Consider the following 21,577-nt stretch of genomic DNA (forward strand, 5'->3'; position numbering starts at 1 on the left):
TTGGATGCCAGTCATCCCACCGCCAGGGAGCTAGCCCAGAAATAACAATCCTACGTGGTGTTATTTTACGCGTAACATATAGCCTGGTGTCCACAATGCTTAGTCTGATGCACGCTGATTCGACGGGTGCTAAAACACCCCCATCAACTCTATTTCTAAGCCTTTTCAAATGTGCTCAACTCCTTCAAGTGATACACCATTTCATGTGTGTGAGTTACCATTTTTAACCATTTTGAAAGACTTTTAACTTGCATCTCACCATGTCACTAAGTGATATGAATATGCAAATGAAATCACACCTAGTGGCACCAGATAACCATTCAACTTGAGAGCTTCTCTCTTAATAGTATGGTTATCTATCCTAAACCTGATCACACACTCTATTGCGTCTTGACTGGCAAAACAAAGAGCTCTATCTTTTACCTTTGCCTTCAATCCCTAGGTTTTTGTTTTTTCTCTTTCTTCTTTTCCTAGAACTGAGCACTCGATCAACGCGAACACCTCTCATCTCCTCCATGAGTGCCATCTTGCTCAATCTTGGTGTAGACATAACCTATCTCATCACAACACTTGAGATAAAGGTTAGTCCACTTGTTGTCTCAATTGCTGAAACCAAACATAGGGCTTTCATTAGGCTAGTTAGAGACCACTTTAACGCTTGTTCTAGGTTTAGGCCTAGTGTTTAGATAGTTCAGTGAGTACATACCTCCTTGGCATCGGTGCATGCATGCACCAAGAGTTATATATGCTAGGCTAGTAATATTGCAAGATAACACTAAATGAAGCCTTGGCGTTTTGTCCAAAACCTCTTCATAGTGAAGATGGCAAGGAATGGTTAGGGAGAGGTCACATGGAGCCCCATCGAAAAGGCCTCATGGTCTGTCTACGGAGATATCCAACCGCATAACCTAGTTCTTTCGAGGACAATCATGTGAGGCCTACACAACGAGAACTAGTGAAAAAGTGTGAACTTTCCAATATTGTGGGAAAAATCATTATGTGGTAGTTTGCATCTCTAATCCAATCTATGTTTTCACATTTACTCATTGCATTCTTTTGTTTGTGCTTTACCTTCTTAATCTAACTTGTTAGGTTAGTTAATAGTTTAGAACGTACTCTGCTTGTTCTAAAATAAGTGCATATCTCACTTATCGAGGAACCATATATTTTAAAATTTAACTAAATATATATACAAAAGGTAATAATATTTATGATGGATAATAAGTATCATTAGATTGTGAAATATATTTTCATATTAATTGTAGAATGTATTTTCATAATAAATTTATTTAGAGATTCAATGACATAATATTTTCTATATATCTAATTAAACTTAAAAATGTTTCTCCTTGAGGTGTGAGACATGCAATTATTTTAGGACGGAGGGACTAAGATGTAAAGAAAAATTGTGCTACATATAATATTTAGAAAAATATAGTGCAAATCTAGATAGAACTTGTGTTTCATAAGTGATGTGGTAGTTGCCAGTTTTTGTCTCGTCTAAACTCATCTTTCGCTCTATTCGTGGCTACTGCCTGGTTTGTATTTTTGTTCTGTTTGCCAAAAATAAATGTACGTCCGGTACTTGCATCCCAGAGTTTTTGGCTGGGGTAAACATTGTGCTGATTTTGCCATTGCTCAAATCATAAAGTGAAGGAAGCTGTTTTTATCATGCAATTCCATCAAATTTACTTCCTTTACGTACACTCTCGAATGCTCAAAATCCGCACCAGAAAACAGGCATGTACAAAACGAATTCAGAAAGGCAAATTTGAATGACTGAGATGCGCCAACCTATCATGCTATCCCACTACTCTATTGTACAGTTATAGGCCGAGGATATTTTAATCCTCCCGTAATGGCAAAACAATATGGCCTCCCGCTCTTGAGATGCTAATAAATCACCAGCCATAAGCCGCAGTAGCCAGCCATACTGCAGGTCCTCTTCTTGCATGTTATTGCTTCTATACCACAGTCATCATCAGTCCTGCATCTGTGGCTAGCGTGTGCATCTGGTACATGACACGCACTCTCCCATGGGGTGCCAACGCTTTTCCGGAAAATTGTCTCCGGACAAACTTGAGACGATAATGCGCTCACGCGAATTGGTTGGATCTCATCCTGCAGAGGTTCTTGGTGTCATATGCAATGCCAATATTTTCCCAGATCAACTAATCCGAAGACCAATACTCATGAAAGGAGAACTTAAGGGATGGAGCCTGAAAGAAGAAAAGGCACCTTAACAAATGTCCAATTGCTGGGAACATATGCTGCTGGAAATTTCTCATGCCATGTGCTTCTTATTGGAAGGGGGTGTCCCTCTGTTGTAAATATGTAATTTTGATTCCTCAAGAATGAATCGTCGTACAGAAGAAAAAGATATTTGCACCTGCAAGTTGTTAATTAGCATGTTAAGTAACTAAGTTATCAATGCGCGGTTCGTGCCCATGAGTCAATAAAAGGAGAGACTTTCTGATGTGCACGAAGTATTTTCCTGCTAACTGCTTCAAACAAACAAGAGGAAAACTGTTAGCTTACGTTTCTGAAAGAAAGAAGCTGTGCTGATGATCTTCAAGTTTCATTGTTGAAACATCTCTGACACTAGCAAAACCTCCATCCACTTTAGTATAGTAATTAAGTGATCCAACAATAGCTTCACCCACTTCTAGGTACCAAGGATCTATAAGAGAAGTGATTCAGAAATCTGGGAATGGAGAGGAAAAAGAAAAGGTGGTAAAACTACATATGTCTGGGTGAATTAGGTGTTTCTACAATAAGAAAAATGGCATGATTACAAAGAACAAGTCGTATATGATGAGCTCAAGATGACAGGAAACCTAGATGAACACATGAGAGCTAGATATGTTGGGTGCACCTTTAGTAGCTTGATAAAGATAAAATGTTGACTCAGCAAACTCAGGACGCAAGGGATAGTACTTCTCTGTAGGATGCAACATTCCATAGTCCAAAAGATATCTAAAAATATAAAACATACATCAATGTACGTATCTAGATTATGCTTCATCTCTAACTGAAATAGTTTTGCCTTATTAGACGTGTGTACTTTGGTTTTCCATTAACGAAAACATGGATCAAAACAGTATACCTTTCAGGTAACACACCAAATCTTTGCCATATATTGTAAAACTCACGGTGTGATAGATTTGCAGCAGTTACGTCTCCCAACAGTGTCTGTTCATTATAGTAGAACTAAGCAAACAATAAAGAAGTACCATCCAAAAGTAATGCATGGAGTTCAGCAAACCTGAAGACCTGGCCAGAAGGCCTGAAGGCTAGTTAGCTGCCAGTGTGTTGCTTCTCCAGTCCTCATATCAGCCTCATGATACCTGTAGAGTTGACAATCATTACTATTTCAAAACAAGCATACTCCTGAGACTGACAAGGTGGGTGAAATGAAGTGCAGGAAGAATCGTTCACCATGGACCATGTCGGAAGTACTTCTGCACTGCAAGATAAGCTGAATGAAACATATCCCAGTAATCATCGCTTCCGAAAAGAATATATGCTTTAATCAGATACTCATAAAATGAGTCAACACCTGCAATCATGTTACTAGAACTCATTATTATGCCTTAAAAGGTATATTTTCTAATTAGACATTTCATGAAGTGACAATAATTATCTCTTTTAAGAAATGAAGATGCTAAAATGCAGCAGTGAAGGAAACATAACAGCATATGCTGTAATAATGCTACAAACACATCACATAAGCACATGATCAATAAATTACATGGGTAAGTATTGATAGTTTTACCAGCACCAATTCCAGATGAATACTCAATCCACTTGCCAGTTAAAACATCAAGTGTTGTGCCTACTAGATTCAGTGAACTTCTCATGCTCCATAACTTGCGGAGAGCACGAAGAGCTGCAGCTTCATATCTAGAATCACCAGTCAAACGTGACAATACACCCATTTCAAGTATAAGGGAACCTGTAAGCATGTAGATTAGTAAGCAACAACCACAGTAGAGTATGCATTTATACCTAGAAATAGTAAACACAAATTTCTTCCACCTACCACACCCTGATGTGCTTGTTTCAGTTGTTTCATTTTCCATCACTCCATACTGAAAAAGGTTGTTGTATGATCAACAAAAATATTTTGATAAACATAAGGTCAAAAGCTATGCCAATTGACAAGTAATAGTACCAGATTTCTAATACATGTGAACTTTGAGTTTTCCAAACAAAGTAATCATTCAGTGGTTCTTCATTCTACCATAGCATGCTTATAATTTGTCACTCTCATTTTAGCTGTTAGCAAGCAATGTCCCAGTTGTCCGAAGATAAACATTGATAGATGTTAACATTGTGCCTAATGAGCATGCTTGTCTTAATAACTATACACCTTTCCAAAACTTATTGGAGAAAAAACTCAAGGTTTGTTGTAGTCTGCTTTCAGACAAATGTGATAACTCTTTGCAGAAGATCCTTTCTCAGTTTGACATGTTGAATGTACACAGACTTGTACAAACAATAAATGATGTTATTCAAGTGGCCATACGATTTCAAAGTTTTTGTCTTATTTCACACAGGTTGTAAAGGGAACCTTAAGATTGATCCATGCATACAACAATTTAGGCTTTTAAAGTCTGAGAAAAGACAAAGTTTGGTAATATGAACCTTAAGATTAATCCATGCATATGGCAATCCAGTAGGTGTCTCAAATGCCGGTAGAAAACGATTGCCTAAACTTTCAGCAAGATGTAGTAATTGATCCTGATACAGTCCATGTTTAAACTGGCTGTTGTAGTCTTTTGCAAGAATATGAGCAGAAATAAGCCCCCCAAGAAGTCTTATGTTACACTGAATAGCACAAAAAAAAAACAATGAGAAAAGGCAGAGCTGCTTTGATTCTTGAAATCCTGTGTGGTAACAGTAAAAATAATCAAATAGAATTACCTCAAAAAGATTAATCCGAGCATCAACATCAAATGTCAGATTTTCTGAAAGCCAGAGAACTCCTCTCTCAAACTCTGTGAGGTTACCTAAGACAACAAGACTGCATGAGCCAAACAGAGAGGCATCACATACCAATCTTATGAATAGAAGTGTCAAAGAAAAATACAACAGTTTACATCTTGAACAACAAAAGACAATATAAATCTCAAAGCACTAAGTAACTAGAAACATTACAGATTCATAAAGTGTACCTGGATAATGACTCAACCAGTGTCAATGCGGATCCACTATAATCCTGTGGCAAGTGTTCAAGCTACAAAAAAGGAATAATGAGTAACATTAAGTTGTGGAACCTTAAGCTTATATAATATGAACTAAAATCCTTAGAGTTGTCAATACTTTAATACATTTAAGTTGCCAAGCTCACTAAGCGAGTCCGTGAAACTTTTAGTAAGAGGCTTCAATTCATCATGCTGAAAAGGTATCAAGAAAGAACATTAGCTCGTGCTAGTCAATGACCAATTGAACAAAAGTAGAGTACTAAAGTGGCTGCTAACATACAGGGAATGCATAAGTCATGTAGTTGTCATAGGCATGGTAAAACCTGAAAGGAATGGAAGTATATCAATACCAGAACATATTTAAACATGGCAATGAAGCTAAGGCCTAAGAGGCCAAGCTTCCTATATAGGTCTTAACGCATGGCCACCCTGTCACACGCCTTTGTGGGTCATTACTTACAGTTACAGCACTGGATCTTGATAGCGGCAACAACACAAATGTTAGATTGTTAGCACCTTTAATGTGGCTAGGATATGTTGGATCCTTTCATCAGGCATGTTCGATGCCCTATAATCTTGATTGACAACACTAAATGTGCCAGCCTATCACATATCATTGTAATAGCATCGAAGATGTCAAATTGACCAACTTCTACAGTCTCTTGGTCTTTAATAACATCAATTTCGAAGAACTTTAAAGTCAACTCATTTCAGAAGAAGCTAATCAAGGAAGAAAGAACAAAAGAACGTCAAATAACAGTGGTACTAGAGGCTAAGCTCAAAGTGCTCTCAGATTTTGCCAACCACGTTGGCATAGAACTTTTGTTCCGAGGTGTGTCACCCCAATCCTAGGCCAAAGAGACAAAGACACGTGAGCTCCAAATGTTAACATTTGAGCCAACAAATCGAAAAAGATTAGCATTGAAACTTGTAAGGATTTGTTTCACGACTTCAGTTCAGAACTCGTCAAATTAGAAGAACTAGCCTTTGTGTTTACAGCATCACGTAGACACCGCTGAAAACACCACCCAGGCCCCCACAACTAGATCCTTCAGAAGAAAGATTAGCGAACGGCGAAGACGGGAGGAAATGAAGCACATGGCAGATGAGTACTCACATCTCCAGGACCTTGGTCTTCATGTGCAGCCTCCTCGCCCGCCCGTACCCATCGGCGCCGACGGCGAGCCCGGTGAGAGCCGCGAGGAGGAGGGCAGCCACGGCGAGCCGCGCCGGCGCTGGGAGGCGCGGCCCAGGGGATCGCATGGAGGCTTCCGCGCCACGACGAGGGACGATGAAGTGGCTAGCCGGCTGGGCTGGTGCCTGGTGGAGCGCGGTGGTGGGGATCGGGTTCGCCTCAGAAGTTCAGAGTTCAGACGGGTCTGATCGAGAGCGCTGCGTAGGGGAATTTGCTAGGAGGCCCCCCTTATGCTGTCCATGCAGTGCCACCGATGCCTCTTGTTTTTTATGAGCTTGTATAAATTGTAAGCACAGAGCACTATGTTAACAGATTAATTCACTGATGTTCAAAAGTACATGATTTACACATGTGTATAGCAAGTCTAGGGAAGGCAACACTAGGAGATGGAGCGTGCATGAGAACATGAGGAGGCGACTAGGATGACAAATTATGAAGCACGAGAACAAAGCTATCTATCTAGGTGATAAAATTCAACAATTTTGTCCATTATTTCTTTTCTATACATATCTCTCATATCGTTTCTTGACTTAGTGTGTGATCCATTGCCCTATCGTATAGACTTTATGCATGTTTTTCATATGAAACATGCTAATAATCAACTGCTTACCTTCTTTAAATGTATCAATCACAACATTGAGTTGCAGGCATTGGGCACTGCAGCTTGTTAAATTTCCTCCCAAGTTCTTTTTTTTACTTCCTCCCAAGTTTCTTTATGCACTTCACATTGCTACCATGAATGACCACTTCCTGCTTGCATGCTCTTTTTATAGGAGTGTCAGTGTTGTTTGAGTCTACCACAATCTGCACCATAATAACCGAGTTCACCACTCCACGTCATCTATTTTAAGGCTTATTCTCTTGTGCATGATTGATCACTTCTATGTCTACCTCCACCGCTAGGTTCATTTGTTGCCAATGATCTCCCTCTAAACCTAGATAAGAAAACTTACTTGAAAATAAAATTACGTAAATCAATTGAAGTTCATGTAAGGTTCATTTTTTATATTCGGTCGTTTTTACTTATTTTTAAGTTATTGTATCAATTTTTTTGAAAAGAACTATCAACTTTATAAAGTTTCATATATTTCCTCTCAAATTATAAGGCGCTTGATTTTTTTAACATCAAGTTTGACCACTCGTCTTATTCAAAAATTTATGTAAAATATCACTTCTTTTGTTGCGGTTTTAGTTTATTAATAAAAGTTCTTCAAAAATAACTTAAATTTGACTATTTTTATATAAATTTTTAAAATAAGACGAGTAGTCAAATTTAGGGTCAAAAAGTCAAAGGCCTTATAATTTAAAATGGAGGTAATAATATTTATGTTGCGCTTAACGTGACATTTTGCTTTCCCCAAATCATGAAATGAGAACCTGTGTACACATAACAATGTACGCAAGGCGGCGCGCACTAAAACAGTTTGTCGGCTTCAGAAGTCAGAACCAGATCACCTATGACGTGCACACCCATGGGAGTAGCCAATCACAAGCGCGCAGACATGCCGCCGTGGCCTGTGTCCTTGGCCGCCAAATGTCACAACTTAAAAACGGTCTGTTTCGCAACATTTATTTAGCAAAAAAAAATCATGAGAAAAATCTGCGTGAGTTATATACATGATGATGAATAAACTGGCAAGACGATCAAAGGACCAAAAAAAACGAATTAATTTATACTAGCAATTAGCAACACTTCAAAGTTCTTTTTTTCCGCAGCACACAGATTAGGGATAAATTACTTGATCGAGCAGGAAACATATTACATTTCCGCACAAAATGTTAACACCATCGTGACCGCCGCAGCTGGAGCAGAGAGGTCCCCGAGCAACGCGTCGTCGTCGTGCCACACAGCTCGGCCGCCGTCTATCGAGATCGGCAGACAAGCACGTGCGCGCGCCGTCGTCGTAGCACGCGCAGCGTTACATCTTGGGCATGGGCATGGGCATGGCGCCGCCGCCGCCGAGGGCGCCGGGGATGGCGGGTCCGCTGTTGTAGGCGTCGCAGCGCCGCCTGACCTCGCCGTCGGCGCCTGTCTTGACGCCGTACAAGCTGAGCTTCTCCATGGCGCGGCCGAAGTCGGTGAAGAAGGCTGCGGGGTTGGAGGCGTAGAGCTGCACGAGGGGCTTGGTGCGCGGGTCCGTCCACAGCTCCTCGTCGGTGCTGAGCAGGCCGAGGCCCCGCTCCAGGTTGACGAAGTACATGTTGTCGAACTTGCCTGGCGTCATGATGTCGTTGAAGGCGGCGATGGTGGGGTCCTTGAGGTAGTTCTTGCACACGTCCTGCAGCCCCCTGGCGTAGGACGGGTTCATGCTGGGGTCGAACGGCTCCGGCTTCCCGCCCTGGTTGCGGAAGTTGTAGAGCCGGTTGGCGAACTCGTTGCAGTGGGAGAAGCCCAGCGTGTGGGCGCCCGACAGCGCCACCAGCTCCTGCACCGTGAAGCCCTTGGCGCCGAACATCTGGATGAGGCGGTCCATGGTGAAGTTGGAGTGGGGAAGCTCGATGTCGGGCGCCGTGGGCGACGACGACAGCGAGTCCCTGCGGCCCAGCGGGATCGGGTAGCGGGGGCCGCCGGTCATGGTGACCAGCACGCCCGACGCCAGCGCGAGGATGTCGGCGCAGGACACCACCCCGGGGCACTCCAGCTCCAGGGCCAGCTTGGCGCGCACCACGGCGTCGAAGGCGTCGCCGGGGAGGGAGTGGTTGATCTCCGCGTCGTGCTCCGACTTCTGGAACTGGGTGGACGCGATCAGCACCGACGCGTCGCACCCGCTGACGAAGCAGTCGTGGAAGAAGACGCGGAGCACGCCCGCGGCCGTCGTCGGGTTCGCCATCTGCTTCGTCTGCATCACCTCCGCGATGATCCGCTCCGCGCGCGGGCACGACTGGCTGTAGAAGTCTGGCTTCAGAGCGCCGCCGCCCGCCGGCGCCGGCAGCTGTGCCGCGGCGCGCGCCGTGAGGGCGGCCACGAGGAGGAGGAGGAGGGACAGGCGCATGATGGCTGGTATCTCGTGCTGGTGCATCGCTGTGCGTGTGGAGATAGCTCTTGGCTGATGGGTTTCCCTCCTAACTTTTGGAAGCGTGGGTGTTCGGGTCCAAGAAATGCGAGGAGCGGCCGTTCTTGGAGGCAATGGAGGGGAGGCCAACGGAGCCGAGGGAGAGGCGGGGAGAGGTTTGCGGTGGACACAACCGAAGAAGAGGAGTTGTAAAGGGTGGAAAACGGTCGCTGCGCGCACGCTGTGCTGCTTGTAACGTGTGTCTCTCGTCCAGGGTGGTGGTTACTACATTTAGCAAATGCCAAATGCTATCGATTTGTCTTGTGCCTCGGAAGCGGGAAGCCGTACAAATTTGAATCGTCGGATCTTTTTAGCAGGTTTATCAGAAAAGGAAATATAAAAATAGGTCTAATTCCTAGTTTTAAAAATGAGGATCAGAAGATCACACTATTAGGGTGCAAAGACAAGATAACTCTAGTACATGAACGACCCCCCACTACAAACTCAACACAACTTCTCGCTCATGAGGCCCTCTATTGTTCGCTTAGCCGAATCTGCCAGTCATTCAGCAGTGTTTTTTTTTCATAATAAATCAGCCAACAGTACTTTCTGCCATGATTTATCAGCCAACAGTACTTTCTGCCATGATTTATCAGCCAAACATAGCGATGCTGCCAGCAAAACCAGGAGCGAAACAAGTAGAGGCACCGCTGCCAAATCATAAAAATTATAATAAAAAAACTATTTAGTTCTGCTCCGAAACTATTGCTAGTCTTTGTTGCTCCAAACATGAAGACGGAGTTATTCTAGTTCTGGCAGTCCCCACATGCCCATTTGATCACCGATTGCAATTATATTTTTTCAAACCCATTCATTTTTGGGCATCGATTGCACACTGTGGAGGGCCTTAAAGCATCAGTCTAACTATCAGTTTCACCTAATCTAGCACTGACTTTATCAGGAAATTACGCCTATCACAACTACAGCCAACTAGTGACCTGTATCTGATGCTAGAAGGAAAAAGGAAACCAACATTCTTCGTTGGACAATTTGTCCGTGGGATGTGACAAAGCTTGATTTTGTGCGGAACAAATGGTCAGAATTGATTTTATCTCCAGCACACCATGAAAGCATGGTTTGGTCTACGGTACAAATTCTCGCTTCAGCATGACCAGCCTAGGAGAATACAAAGCTCACACAACCTGGGAGCATGCTGGTTCAAATGCCTCTTAATACGTAGAGTTGTAACAATGTGTTCATTCAGTGTTTGAAACAGCAAGAATCATCAAAACCTTGTTCCTTCATGAAGCACCACGCACAAGTTTCAACCATCATCGCACATTGCTAGATTGCCTCATGGAATACAGGATCAGTAGTTTAGATCAGATGGTTCAGAGTCAAGTTGGACAGTAAAGTCTGACGCAGACGTCATCAAACAAATTGAACAAATCTGAATTGGATTCTGCCATTCTAGACAGCACACTACTAAGATCTCTATTGTACATCCATCAACAACTGTCCAACTTGAGATAAATACAACAGTATCCGACTAGGGTCACAAAACTACGTGGTACATTTCTTTACACCATTTCTGAAACTGGCGAGGTTCCTGACTTTTCAGGAAACAAAATGGGTATGAATATGATCACAGGAATCATCGACAAAATGAAATGCTGCATCTTCCTGGACATCAAATGGGATTTCCATCCTTTTGCTTGGAGCAGAGATCTAGGGAACACCTAAAAAATAAGAACAGAAAGAGCAAGTGAATACTGAGATAGATCTTCCGAACCCCCACCCACCCACCAAAAAAAACAATTACATGGTACATTGCAGTTATCAGCAGGCCCTTCTCTTGTCCACTTTCAAATGAATGTTGAACCACTTCTTCCTTCGAATCCGATCTTTAGGCTTTTTTTCTTTTTTATTTTTGGGACCCTCATCGTCGCTTTTGGATCCCTCCATTGGCTGGCTCTTTGATTTCTTTTCCTTCTTTACAGTTTGGTCATCCTCACTTTTGGACCCTTTAGAGGGTGATTTCCCTTTGCTGCTACTGGAACTCCGCTGCAGAGTTGGATTGTTGGTATAGGATGCATGAATTGCATTCCTTTCCTTTAGAAGCTCATCGATCTATGCATTAAAACATAGAAAGTTCAGACCACAGTGAGAAGCACAAATGCCAGTTTAATGAATGCACATACCGTTTGCATTTCTTGAGCATATCTGCTAGTCATCTCGGTGAACTTTGCCAAAACCTTCCAATTTAGCGATGTGTTTTAGCATTAAAACTTTATGATAGATGGAGAACCTGTATAAATAAAATATGTCAAAGGGAACTGCATACCTCCCGATACTCAGACTCAAATTTAGACAGCTCAGATCGTTTTGCAATTATCTTTGCCTCCACGCTTCGTAGCTTCTCCTTTTGATCAGAGAAGGGTTCAGCACATACAACTTCAATAGTATAGCTCGCACTTTTGAAGAAATTGTCACCTGAAAAATGATTGATTTTCAGTAAATTGTAATATAGTCACAGATGCCTAGATATGGTACAACAGAAAATGATATTACCATATACAGCAAAATAATGGGTTCCTGCTTTCAGTTCATTTACTTCACAAGGTTGAAAGCCATCCAATCTTTTAAAGAAAGCACTATCAGGATCCTTCGCAGCAGCAGCAGCCTAGTAGTAATAGTGACTTGTAAAAATAAACACGCAAAGAAAAACAAAAAGAGGCAACAAGGCATTAATTTATATACTCACTGAATTATTTTGTTCAAATCGATACACAGGAAAGCCTAGAAAGAACATCCCCGCAGAAGTAACTTTTCCAGTTTTTGCACTATCTTCCTGCACTAGGCTAATAGACGTTAGCTGAAATCATGCTCAGACAACATGGTAAGATCACAAAATCCCCTTCTGGATAGAAGAACATTGTCAAGCAGCAGACTTTAATACAAACAAGGCAAATAACTTCAGAAATAAGTTAGTAACTATGATGCTCTTTCTAAATGATGCATCTGTTATATTCTCTTGTGATGCCCTATGTGCATCCATGACATACTATATGTATAGTTTTTGTGTTCTCTTTACAAAAAATGGCTCAACTGAGTTACTTGGGTTGGTTCCTTAGACATGATATCTGAATCAATACTGCACTAGGTTAATCCAAGTGCAGTAGATTGATATGTTTCCTACCTCACCTACACTCTCCCTAAATACATAGGCAACTGTGTGATCTCTCTCAATAAGAACTGGCTTTAATACCAAGGGGAAGTAACATCCTCTCACAAGCATCAAGAATTGATGGGCCCGATATTACTGCCTTTTCCTTTGTGACACCATCTCACAACAGCTCAGGGTGCTCACAATCAGATTCCTTAAGCTAATTACTTACTGTTCAATTTGGAGAGAAGTGGTGTGGTAGCAGCCATTTGCCCATTCCATTATCTGGTAAATTTGTAGTTAAAAGCTTCTAGATGGATAATAGAACATTTAATAATGAAGTCAAGGTACACACAGTTCATCCCCAGGGAGAGTGGGACTGTGGGAGACTATGCAGGATAGCGTGTATGCTTGAGACCCTTGGTAATATTTCTGGACCAATAAAGGCTTTTAGATGGATGGGGGTGGGGGTTCGGAGATTTTCTCGCCGGGTGAGATGGCACTTTCTTCTTAATTTGAAAGCTGCGGCGGCAGTCTTAACCGTCCCGGTCGAGTTTTACATAATGCTAAGGAACATATTCAGATTTAATATACCACAGAATTATTTCCTAGGGGTCATCCAGTTGAACACTGATCTTGTGAGATTGAGATTAAAATAACACAAAATTAACTTATAATGTCAGGATGAGAAATTTCCAAGCCAACAATATTAGTACTGAACTGTCATAAATCATGTTGAGAGGGACTGCTTCAACCACAATACCACATCAGCTATATTTTAGAATGAACAGATGCCAAACACATCTACAGTGATAAACAAAGCATTATTGATACTAACATACTACAGTTATGGCAGTCAGTGCACTGCAGCTACTTGGCTGTGCCCTCAAGGTTGACATGCCAAATCAACAAGATCTAAACTTGGTACGAAAATATTTGTTTTCACATGTTTGGCATCATATGCTTGGCAGAATGGCAGGTGATAAGCCAGTAACCAATAGAACTTTGTCTTCTTTTTTCATCTGTACTAAGAAAAATGATAATCTGGCTACACACATGCATACCTGTAAAGCAAGGCTTAATCCACCATTGTCCTCAAGCTCAAAATACAACAGCTGAAAAGAGAAGTGTCAACAAACTTGTTTTGCTGCAATTACACAATATATCAAGTACTTGGTTTATTTAAATGTTCTACGCTGCGACAATATCAACAATTTAATAACAATGGAAGTGAACTAATATTTTCCACTAAAAAGGTAGACTTATATTCAGTAAATAAGAGCAAAATAGGTTGATTATGGCACACTACAATTAAAAGAAGATGATGCTTATCAGTTAACTAGTGGTCAGTTCTGTATTAAAAAAGGACAACATTTACTAGTGGAATGTGACATTTAGAACTGAAAGTCTGAAACACAATAACAGATGTAACATGGGAGTTATATAGTCAAACGATCAATAGAAGATGGATGAATAGTAAGTTGGCAACAAACCTTAAATTTACTTTTAGAAGTTGAATGAACTCTACAAACTAAGCCCATTTTGGCTTCTTTATCTGTTATGTCCACAGAATAAAAGTGAGCTGACTGCTTTTCTACCTGCCAACATGTGTATAAATACCAAAGTTTACTCACTGCTAAAAACAAATGAACAGATAAAGAACAAGGAGCAGTTGCCAACCTTCCTACATAGAGATTTGCCCAGCTGAAGCTGAGAAATCTCTACTGATCCGTTCAATGCCTCTTCTAAAACTGTTGCTGAGACAGTGGTCTTGATTGGTACACCTAGTTTGCTGCACAAATATATCACATTACATAATGAGGCAAATAATATCGAGTAAAGGAGAATAGAAGATATATCATCTCAAAGCTACCTAAACAGAGCAGCAAACACTGTATTTACAGTATTAAGACTTGATAGGTCGAGCTCCAGTTCCTGACTATCTGCTTCAATGGCCTGAACAGTAACAAAGCATTAGTCACACGAAAAAACAGTCAGCTCAAACTGCTCAACCATGCCATCAATCACCTCAAACCCTGATGCATCATACTGGCGCCTCTTATCTGGATCTGACAGGATGTTATAGGAGAATGTGGCTTCTTGAAACTTCTCTGAGGCAACAGGGTCGTCTGAATTCTTATCTGGATGGTACCTGCAGGACAATTATTACCAGATATATAAATACTCAAACAGCTAAACAGTCTAAACTGAGCCTTAATTTTTTTTCTCTTTGCAAGACAGAGCCTTGTTTTTTGTTCCAACATAATGCACGATTCAGAAGCTAGCTAATACTGGTCTTCATGTGGTTCCAAAAGAAGAGGAATTTATTCAATATAAGCAAACGATATACAGCTACTCATACTTGGAACAAAATAAGCACAAAATGCGAACTAATCTACAAAAAGAATTTGAACACAGTCCTCCCCTCTGAGCAAAATAAAATAGGAGCGCGCGAGGTACCGAAATCCAAGAGCATTGCAGACAATAATACTTACTTGAGTGCCATGCGGCGGAAGGCACTCTTGATCTCCTGCTCCGTAGCATTACGCCCCACCCCGAGCACCTCGTATGGGTCCCTCCTCTGCACCGCGGCGCCGGCAGCCGCCGCGGAGTCCCCCTTTTCTGCCTTGAACGACCCGAACTTGGGCCCCGCCATGCTCACCGGACCACCCGACGGAACCAGTCGTCTCCCGCCACAAAAAGCCTAGGAACCCTTCGGATCTTATCGGCGGCGGCGAGGAGCTCCGGTCACGTCCACCCGCCGCAGCCGCGGCGGCGGTGGGGCTGAGCTCCCCTGTCAACGGAGGAGCGGCAGCCGATAGGGCTTCGCCCTCGGGGAGGCCAGCGGGCGAGCTCGGCCCGGTAGATTCGGAGCTCCTTCTAATTCGGGGTGGCGAGGCGGGGGAGAAGAGGAGCGAGGAGGCCGACGAAATCGGTGGGGGACACGAGGGAGGGAGGGAGACGCGACCGAGAGAGACGGACGAATTAAAGTAGGTGCCGACATGTGGGGCCCAAAAGACAGCGACGGTGCGGTGCTCCGCTCGAGCAGTACTGTACCCCGTGTACCGGGACTGCCGGTTACCGCGTCGCCGTCTTTGCCGCCCTAGAGGTTTAACCGTTAAACTGTACGGAGTATGGAGGAGTGCAACAAGTCAAATGGGTGTGTGAATAGTCACTGATAGGTGGGGTCAAGGGGCATCGAACTCAACTATCTGGTCCACTCGTCAGCCGACGAATCGGAGTGTGAGAGAATAGTACACCTTTGCACTTGATCAAAAGAAAGTCTTCCGTCTTTTATAGGTGACTATTTGAGTGTTTTATTTTAAAAAGAAAGTAAATATGTGTAGTCCTTATTATAAACTCGTTAACTGAAATTGCCTTGTTTAGTTCACCCAAAAACCAAAAAAAAATTCAAGATTCCCCGTCACATCGAATCTTGCGGCACATGCATAAAACATTAAATATAGTTAAAAACATAAACTAAGTATACAGTTTGCCTGTAAATCGCGAGATGAATCTTTTGAGCTTAGTTAATCTATAATTGGACAATATTTGCCACAAATAAACGAAAGTGTTACAATACTCCGAACCAAAAAAATTTGCAAATTAAACAAGGCCTTAGAGTGTGTTTTGGAAATGTCAAAACATTTTGGTTTCTAGTCTGGAACACAAGAATCGGTTCTAAACGACGAATTCTGACAAACGTTTCTATTTGAATTACCTTGGAACGTTTTTGGTTTTTGCACTGCTGGATTGAAACGACAAAAGATTGATTCCGCAGGTGAATCATTTCTGTTTCTCTATCTACATTCGTGCTAACAATTATATCTTAATTTTTTTTAGTGTAACATGTTAAAATAGGTTATATTTAAGTTGTTCTTTGCCCATAAAATGATTTTTAAATATATTTTTATTTGTATGATTTTTTAAGAAAATATATTTTCTCAAGGATCATAATCTAGTTTACTAGTCAAATATTTTTATAAAGTGGTTCTGAATCATCATCCGAAACATTTCTTATAAAAGAATCTAAAAACAAAATGTTTTTATAAAAATCTAGATCTTTACCAAATACATTCTTAATACTTCGACTCTTTTTTTTGTCGGGATTAGTGGAATGAGCTTCAAATACTTCATAGCACCATGTACAAAGTTCAAACACACTCATGTATATGTGCACATATCTTACACCCATTGAGCACTTTTCAAGAGGGTGAGGCATGTTTAGTTGGTGAGTTGGACAACCAAAAAAAAAAGTTGGTGGCTTGGCAGTAGTTCACACGCCATGCATCAATTCTAGCTGCCATTCGAGCGAAATCGACGGCTTGGGAGTAAAGCCGTAAACCTTGATTTTTTTCAGCATTTGACACTTCATCTTCAGCTAAAAATAATAATGTCACCAATCCTAAAATAATTTCAAAAAATATGAACATCACTATTGTGATGAGTAAAGGACTCGAGTCCAAGATTAAGCTACATTTACGGTGCGCTTAGTTTGGGAGTCACCCTATGTTTCGTGAGGTGATGCATCGTGACTTTTCATCCTATGAATTTTAATGAAATCAACTCATTTCTCTTTATATATACTAATTATGAGTTTAAGAGAAATGAGGTGTTTCACAAACCAAATAAAAAACAAGAAATGAGAAGATGATAGATCGCCTCGTTTATTAAACCAAACACACCGTTAGTTCACTATGCCTCTCTCTTCCCTTCCGAAACAAAACTGTTTTTACTTGTCCTTTCGGTGGAAGGAACGGGGTCAAAGGGTGAATGTCTGCTCATACTCAAATGTCTAAAGCAACGGGGTTTGGACAGGGCGCTGTACTTCTTTCAGTGACTGTGACACCATGTTCAACATAACAGCGAAGATGACTAACAAAAGGGCGTCTAACAGTTAAACTCCCAGAGAAGGACAAGTCGGCGTTCAACTTTCCTAGCAGCCTACAGGTACACTCCAGTAATGGATGTGCACCCTCAGATAAGTTCAGGACGATATTTTGTAACCATAGTGCGGCACAGAGAAATCTGATAATCAGTTAATCACACAGCAGGTATTGCTTAGCTGCATAGAGGATGCAAGGGCCCACTGCTTGCCTGTCTAATTGTCCACAATCTATCGTGAATGATTGACCATCAGTGTGGCCCACCGCTGGGCAGATTGCATCTCCCAGTCCCATGCAGGCAAATGGGATAAAACAAAACACTCCAGTGAGCTTGCACAGCGCAGTGGTGGCTGGCAATGGCAGCAAGAGACGAATTCAGCTCCATAGGATTTCAGGCTACTCTGTAGGCCACGGGATATGCATGCACATGGGGATGGACAATGACAGGTGGGTCTTTGAGATGGTAAAATCTTCATTGGTGATATTTTTTTAAAAAAAAATATTTATATCCTGGACGAAAATGCATATCTGCTATCTCTGCGGAAGAGCACAACGCAAAGTCGCCAGAACAGAATGCCTCTGCATTTAAACGCGCAAGTACATCAAGCAAAAGCATCCAGGTATGAGTGGCATTTGATGTGAAAAAAATGATATGCCAAAGCTTGCAATGTCCTGATATGCAAAGAGTGTTCTTCCCAGGGCCGCACTGTCAGCATTAAGTGAATCTCCATTTGTCTCCAGATTGGGACTGAAATGAGCTCACATGCATGCAGAGATTGCAGTGTAGTGATATAGCTGGACCATCTGTATCATGAGAGGAATCTAGAAAAATATTTAGGGCTTGTTTGGCACAGCTCAACTTCACTAGTAAAGCTGTTTTTTTAGAAAATAGCTTCATTAGTAACTTTCTAGATGAAGCTAACCTGTTTTGGAAAAAGTGTTTGGCAAAATAGCTTCACTAACTACTTCATGCATAGTTGAGAGAGAGAAATGAGAAAGAAGCTGCAATAAGCTACTTTTTTTTCATCCAACTTATGTTTTTATGAGAGGAGGGAAAAACAGCTTCACCCATGAAGCTGTTTTGAAAATAAGTGTTTGGCAAAAAAACAGCTCACAACAGCTCATGAAGCTGTTGTGAGCTGTACCAAACAGGCCCTTAGAGGGAGGCTTCTTCTACCTTGAGACACCTTCAGCTCCTTTTTAAAATGTATTAGTAATAAAAATTTGTAGGAGAAACTAAAGAGGAGCTCCGGCAGCCCCACCGCTGTAGCATGCAATTGGCAAGGTAGGGGTTGTCAAGACTGCAGCCAGATCTGTATTTTTCCACAAGCAGCAGCCCGCTGGGAAAGAAAATCATGGGCCAGGAGAGACCGTTCGATACGGGTCCTTCCTGCGGCGTTGGTAGCATACAGTGTGCTCCGTTGGAGGCCAGCCAGCCGGATTAGGCCCAGGAAAGGCAGGAACGTGTTGCCAGAGTAGAAGAGTTGGGCCAGGCTTCGGCTGGTGATTGCATGAGTCCGAAATGCACATCAAGCACGATCCATGATAATATTTACCATTTGCTGACCATGCTTCTTGCAAGTAGATATTTACCATGAAAGTTGATATTTACGTACCATTCAAGCATTGCGCATGTAAGCCATCAAGCTTTCATGGCTGCATCACTCGTGTAAGGCGCCGACACTATCGCTAGGCTTATTTGTGACCAACAACCAGTTTTCAAGTAATATCGTTTTATAGAAAAATATATTAACATATACAATATCAAAAAAATGCATTACTAGAGTGCGTTTCATGGTAGATTTAATGAAGCTATTTCGATTTGTATATATTGGTGTACTTTCTAATAAACTTGCTTAAAACTAGAGCTCTACCCGTCCAAAAAAAATACAATTCTCATTTTCTACGAATTTAAAGAACTACACGTATAAGAAAAAACACTAGCATTTATGGTACTTGATAAATATTATTAGTTTAGTTGAGAAATATAATGTAAGTTATTCAAATATGTTTTCAAATCAGACTATATTCTGCATTTAGTGGTGTTATTATAACTTGTCTTAGCATGGGTCTTAGGGCATGTACAACCCACAGACGAGAGGTCGTCTCTAAGATACTGAAATCTAACTTATAGACAATGAAAAAGACAGGTCATACAACCGAGATACTAGAGGTCGTCTATAAGCACTTTAATACTTTGCATCTTGCCAAGATCAATGATGAATATCAAATTTGTACACTATTGTGTTGCCGTCTGTTGAAAAATAACTCAAGAATGCATGAATATCAACTGAACCTGCTGCCGCCATATTTACTCGAATAAACAAACATGCATAAACAGGTTATTTGTTTTCTGGGTACCGTCTTGTTTTCATGAAAAAAATCGTTACATTCAGAAACTGCATGCCATCCAATTTTCTGAAAAAACAGCACATACATAGTTTCCTGAAGCATTTCAGGACATACTGCAAGTTTACACATACTGCAATGACTTCATCCTGTCCAAGCTCTTCTAAAACTTCACTTAAAAATTGCAGCTCTTCTAAGACTTCACCTAAAAATTGTAGATCGCACACAATCATATCCATCGAATCTTACAACCTCTTAAGGTATTGACCAATAACAAATAGTCAGAAGTGATGTTTTCGATTGAGATCGAAGAGATACTGGAGTGAACCTTTCATCAGACAGTCATCAGACCCAAAAGGTTGCAAGCAGTGGCTGTGGGTTTGCTTATGAAGCAGCAGTTCCTCTTCTCCGCCGCAAGGCACGATGGATGAGAGTGGTGCCATCATGCAGCCGGGGCCTTCCCTGGGAGCGGAGATAGGACTGATTTGTTGTGTGCTGCCTGGCGTGGACGCAAGAAACTAGACAGGTGTAGACGCCGATTAACGCAAGGATGCGCTGAGGCTTGACGAGGACCGCGGCGTCGCAGCCCTGCTCCTCCTCGGCCGCCTTGATCTGGCCAGGCAGAGCACCTCCTGGGGGCCGGTTGTGCGATGCAGGGCTCTGCGGCGGCCTACGATGTGAGCAGACACCAGCAGAGCGTGCGCGTGCACCGGATCCGTGCTCTTGGTTTGGGGACGCCCGCATCCTATACAACGGTGCTGGAGGCGGCGTCTCGGCCTCGGGCCACGCGACTTCCCCGTCGCCTCACGAGAGGACGCCGACCCCGTCCTCTAGCATCAGCGGGGTGTTTTCTGCGAAATTTACATCGTGGAGACGGACTCAAGAGACCCGTTGTACATGCCCTTAAACTTGGATCATGAATCGAACAATAAAACAATTAAGACTCTAATGTGTAATTTATTATGGTTGTGAGTTTTTGGGTTGCATAGGGGGACAATAAATCAACTGCGACTCTCATCTCTAATTTATTGTGAGTTTTAGTCACATATGGGATGATGAATCAAATATGATTCTAGTCCCTAATTTGTCATGTACTACTAATCTTATTCTTAGACCAGTCTTAATGGAGGTTTCACCAAGATGTCATGCACATTTATTAGAGTGTCATGTCAGCAAAATTGTACTTTTTGTATGAAATGAAGAGAGAGAAGGAAGTAGTTTCACCACCACGAGCGTTGTTTCCCACGCGGTGAAACGAGATGAAATCCCCACTGAGGGCTAAATCGTTTCACCATCTTGCATGTGATCCAATCATTTTGCAGCAATAAAATGTTTTGCTTAGCCTTGGAAACAACAAAGTGAAATAGCTTCATTGCTGGGGTTATTTTATAGATGGTTTCATTTCAATCTTGATGACGTGTTGGTATATAAAACTGTACAGTGACACTGTCCATTGAGACTGGCCTTAGTAAAACTGGCTAGAAATCTTTTGTTCAGAGAGTGATGTGAAATTCACTTATACTGCAGCAGTCCTCTCACGTGGAAGCTCCCTATGACTCACATATAGATTAGGAGCAGGCAATAATTATTTTATTTAATTGTGCCTACCACAGTTTGGTCTCAAGACCTTAGCATTGACATCATATTGAGTTGCATGCGCCGATAGTTCAACTTAAAAGCTTAAGTTGATCGAGAGATGTGGCCACATGGGAAATTCACTTATACTGCAACACTTAGGATTACATTTTTTAATAAAGGGAGTATATAACATATATTTTTGT

The 21,577-nt window shown here is 41.9% G+C and overlaps 3 protein-coding genes across 3 annotated transcripts; all 3 read right to left on the reverse strand.

Moving 5' to 3' along the window:
- LOC8075728 (alpha-mannosidase I MNS5) lies at window positions 1,607-6,602 on the reverse strand. The gene is made up of 15 exons (XM_021458152.1): window positions 6,325-6,602; window positions 5,488-5,530; window positions 5,334-5,399; window positions 5,178-5,239; window positions 4,927-5,026; window positions 4,648-4,830; window positions 4,043-4,091; window positions 3,776-3,955; window positions 3,439-3,559; window positions 3,266-3,347; window positions 3,107-3,192; window positions 2,876-2,976; window positions 2,539-2,680; window positions 2,239-2,389; window positions 1,607-2,121 (listed from the first exon to the last, which is right to left on the reverse strand). The coding sequence occupies exons 1-15, from the start codon at window positions 6,468-6,470 to the stop codon at window positions 1,894-1,896; spliced, it is 1,740 nt and encodes a 579-aa protein (XP_021313827.1). The 5' UTR covers window positions 6,471-6,602; the 3' UTR covers window positions 1,607-1,893.
- On the reverse strand, window positions 8,049-9,488 carry LOC8068598 (peroxidase 65). Its single transcript, XM_002454261.2, has one exon. The coding sequence runs from the start codon at window positions 9,420-9,422 to the stop codon at window positions 8,322-8,324; it is 1,101 nt and encodes a 366-aa protein (XP_002454306.1). The 5' UTR covers window positions 9,423-9,488; the 3' UTR covers window positions 8,049-8,321.
- Window positions 10,718-15,522, reverse strand: LOC8068599 (chaperone protein dnaJ 16). The gene is made up of 12 exons (XM_002454262.2): window positions 15,057-15,522; window positions 14,590-14,713; window positions 14,435-14,517; window positions 14,242-14,353; window positions 14,055-14,159; window positions 13,626-13,676; window positions 12,160-12,246; window positions 11,967-12,078; window positions 11,740-11,888; window positions 11,597-11,650; window positions 11,218-11,525; window positions 10,718-11,134 (listed from the first exon to the last, which is right to left on the reverse strand). The coding sequence occupies exons 1-11, from the start codon at window positions 15,215-15,217 to the stop codon at window positions 11,235-11,237; spliced, it is 1,329 nt and encodes a 442-aa protein (XP_002454307.1). The 5' UTR covers window positions 15,218-15,522; the 3' UTR covers window positions 10,718-11,134; window positions 11,218-11,234.

This window comes from Sorghum bicolor, chromosome 4 (assembly GCF_000003195.3).
Source record: "Sorghum bicolor cultivar BTx623 chromosome 4, Sorghum_bicolor_NCBIv3, whole genome shotgun sequence".
NCBI classification, from domain to species: Eukaryota; Viridiplantae; Streptophyta; class Magnoliopsida; order Poales; family Poaceae; genus Sorghum; species Sorghum bicolor.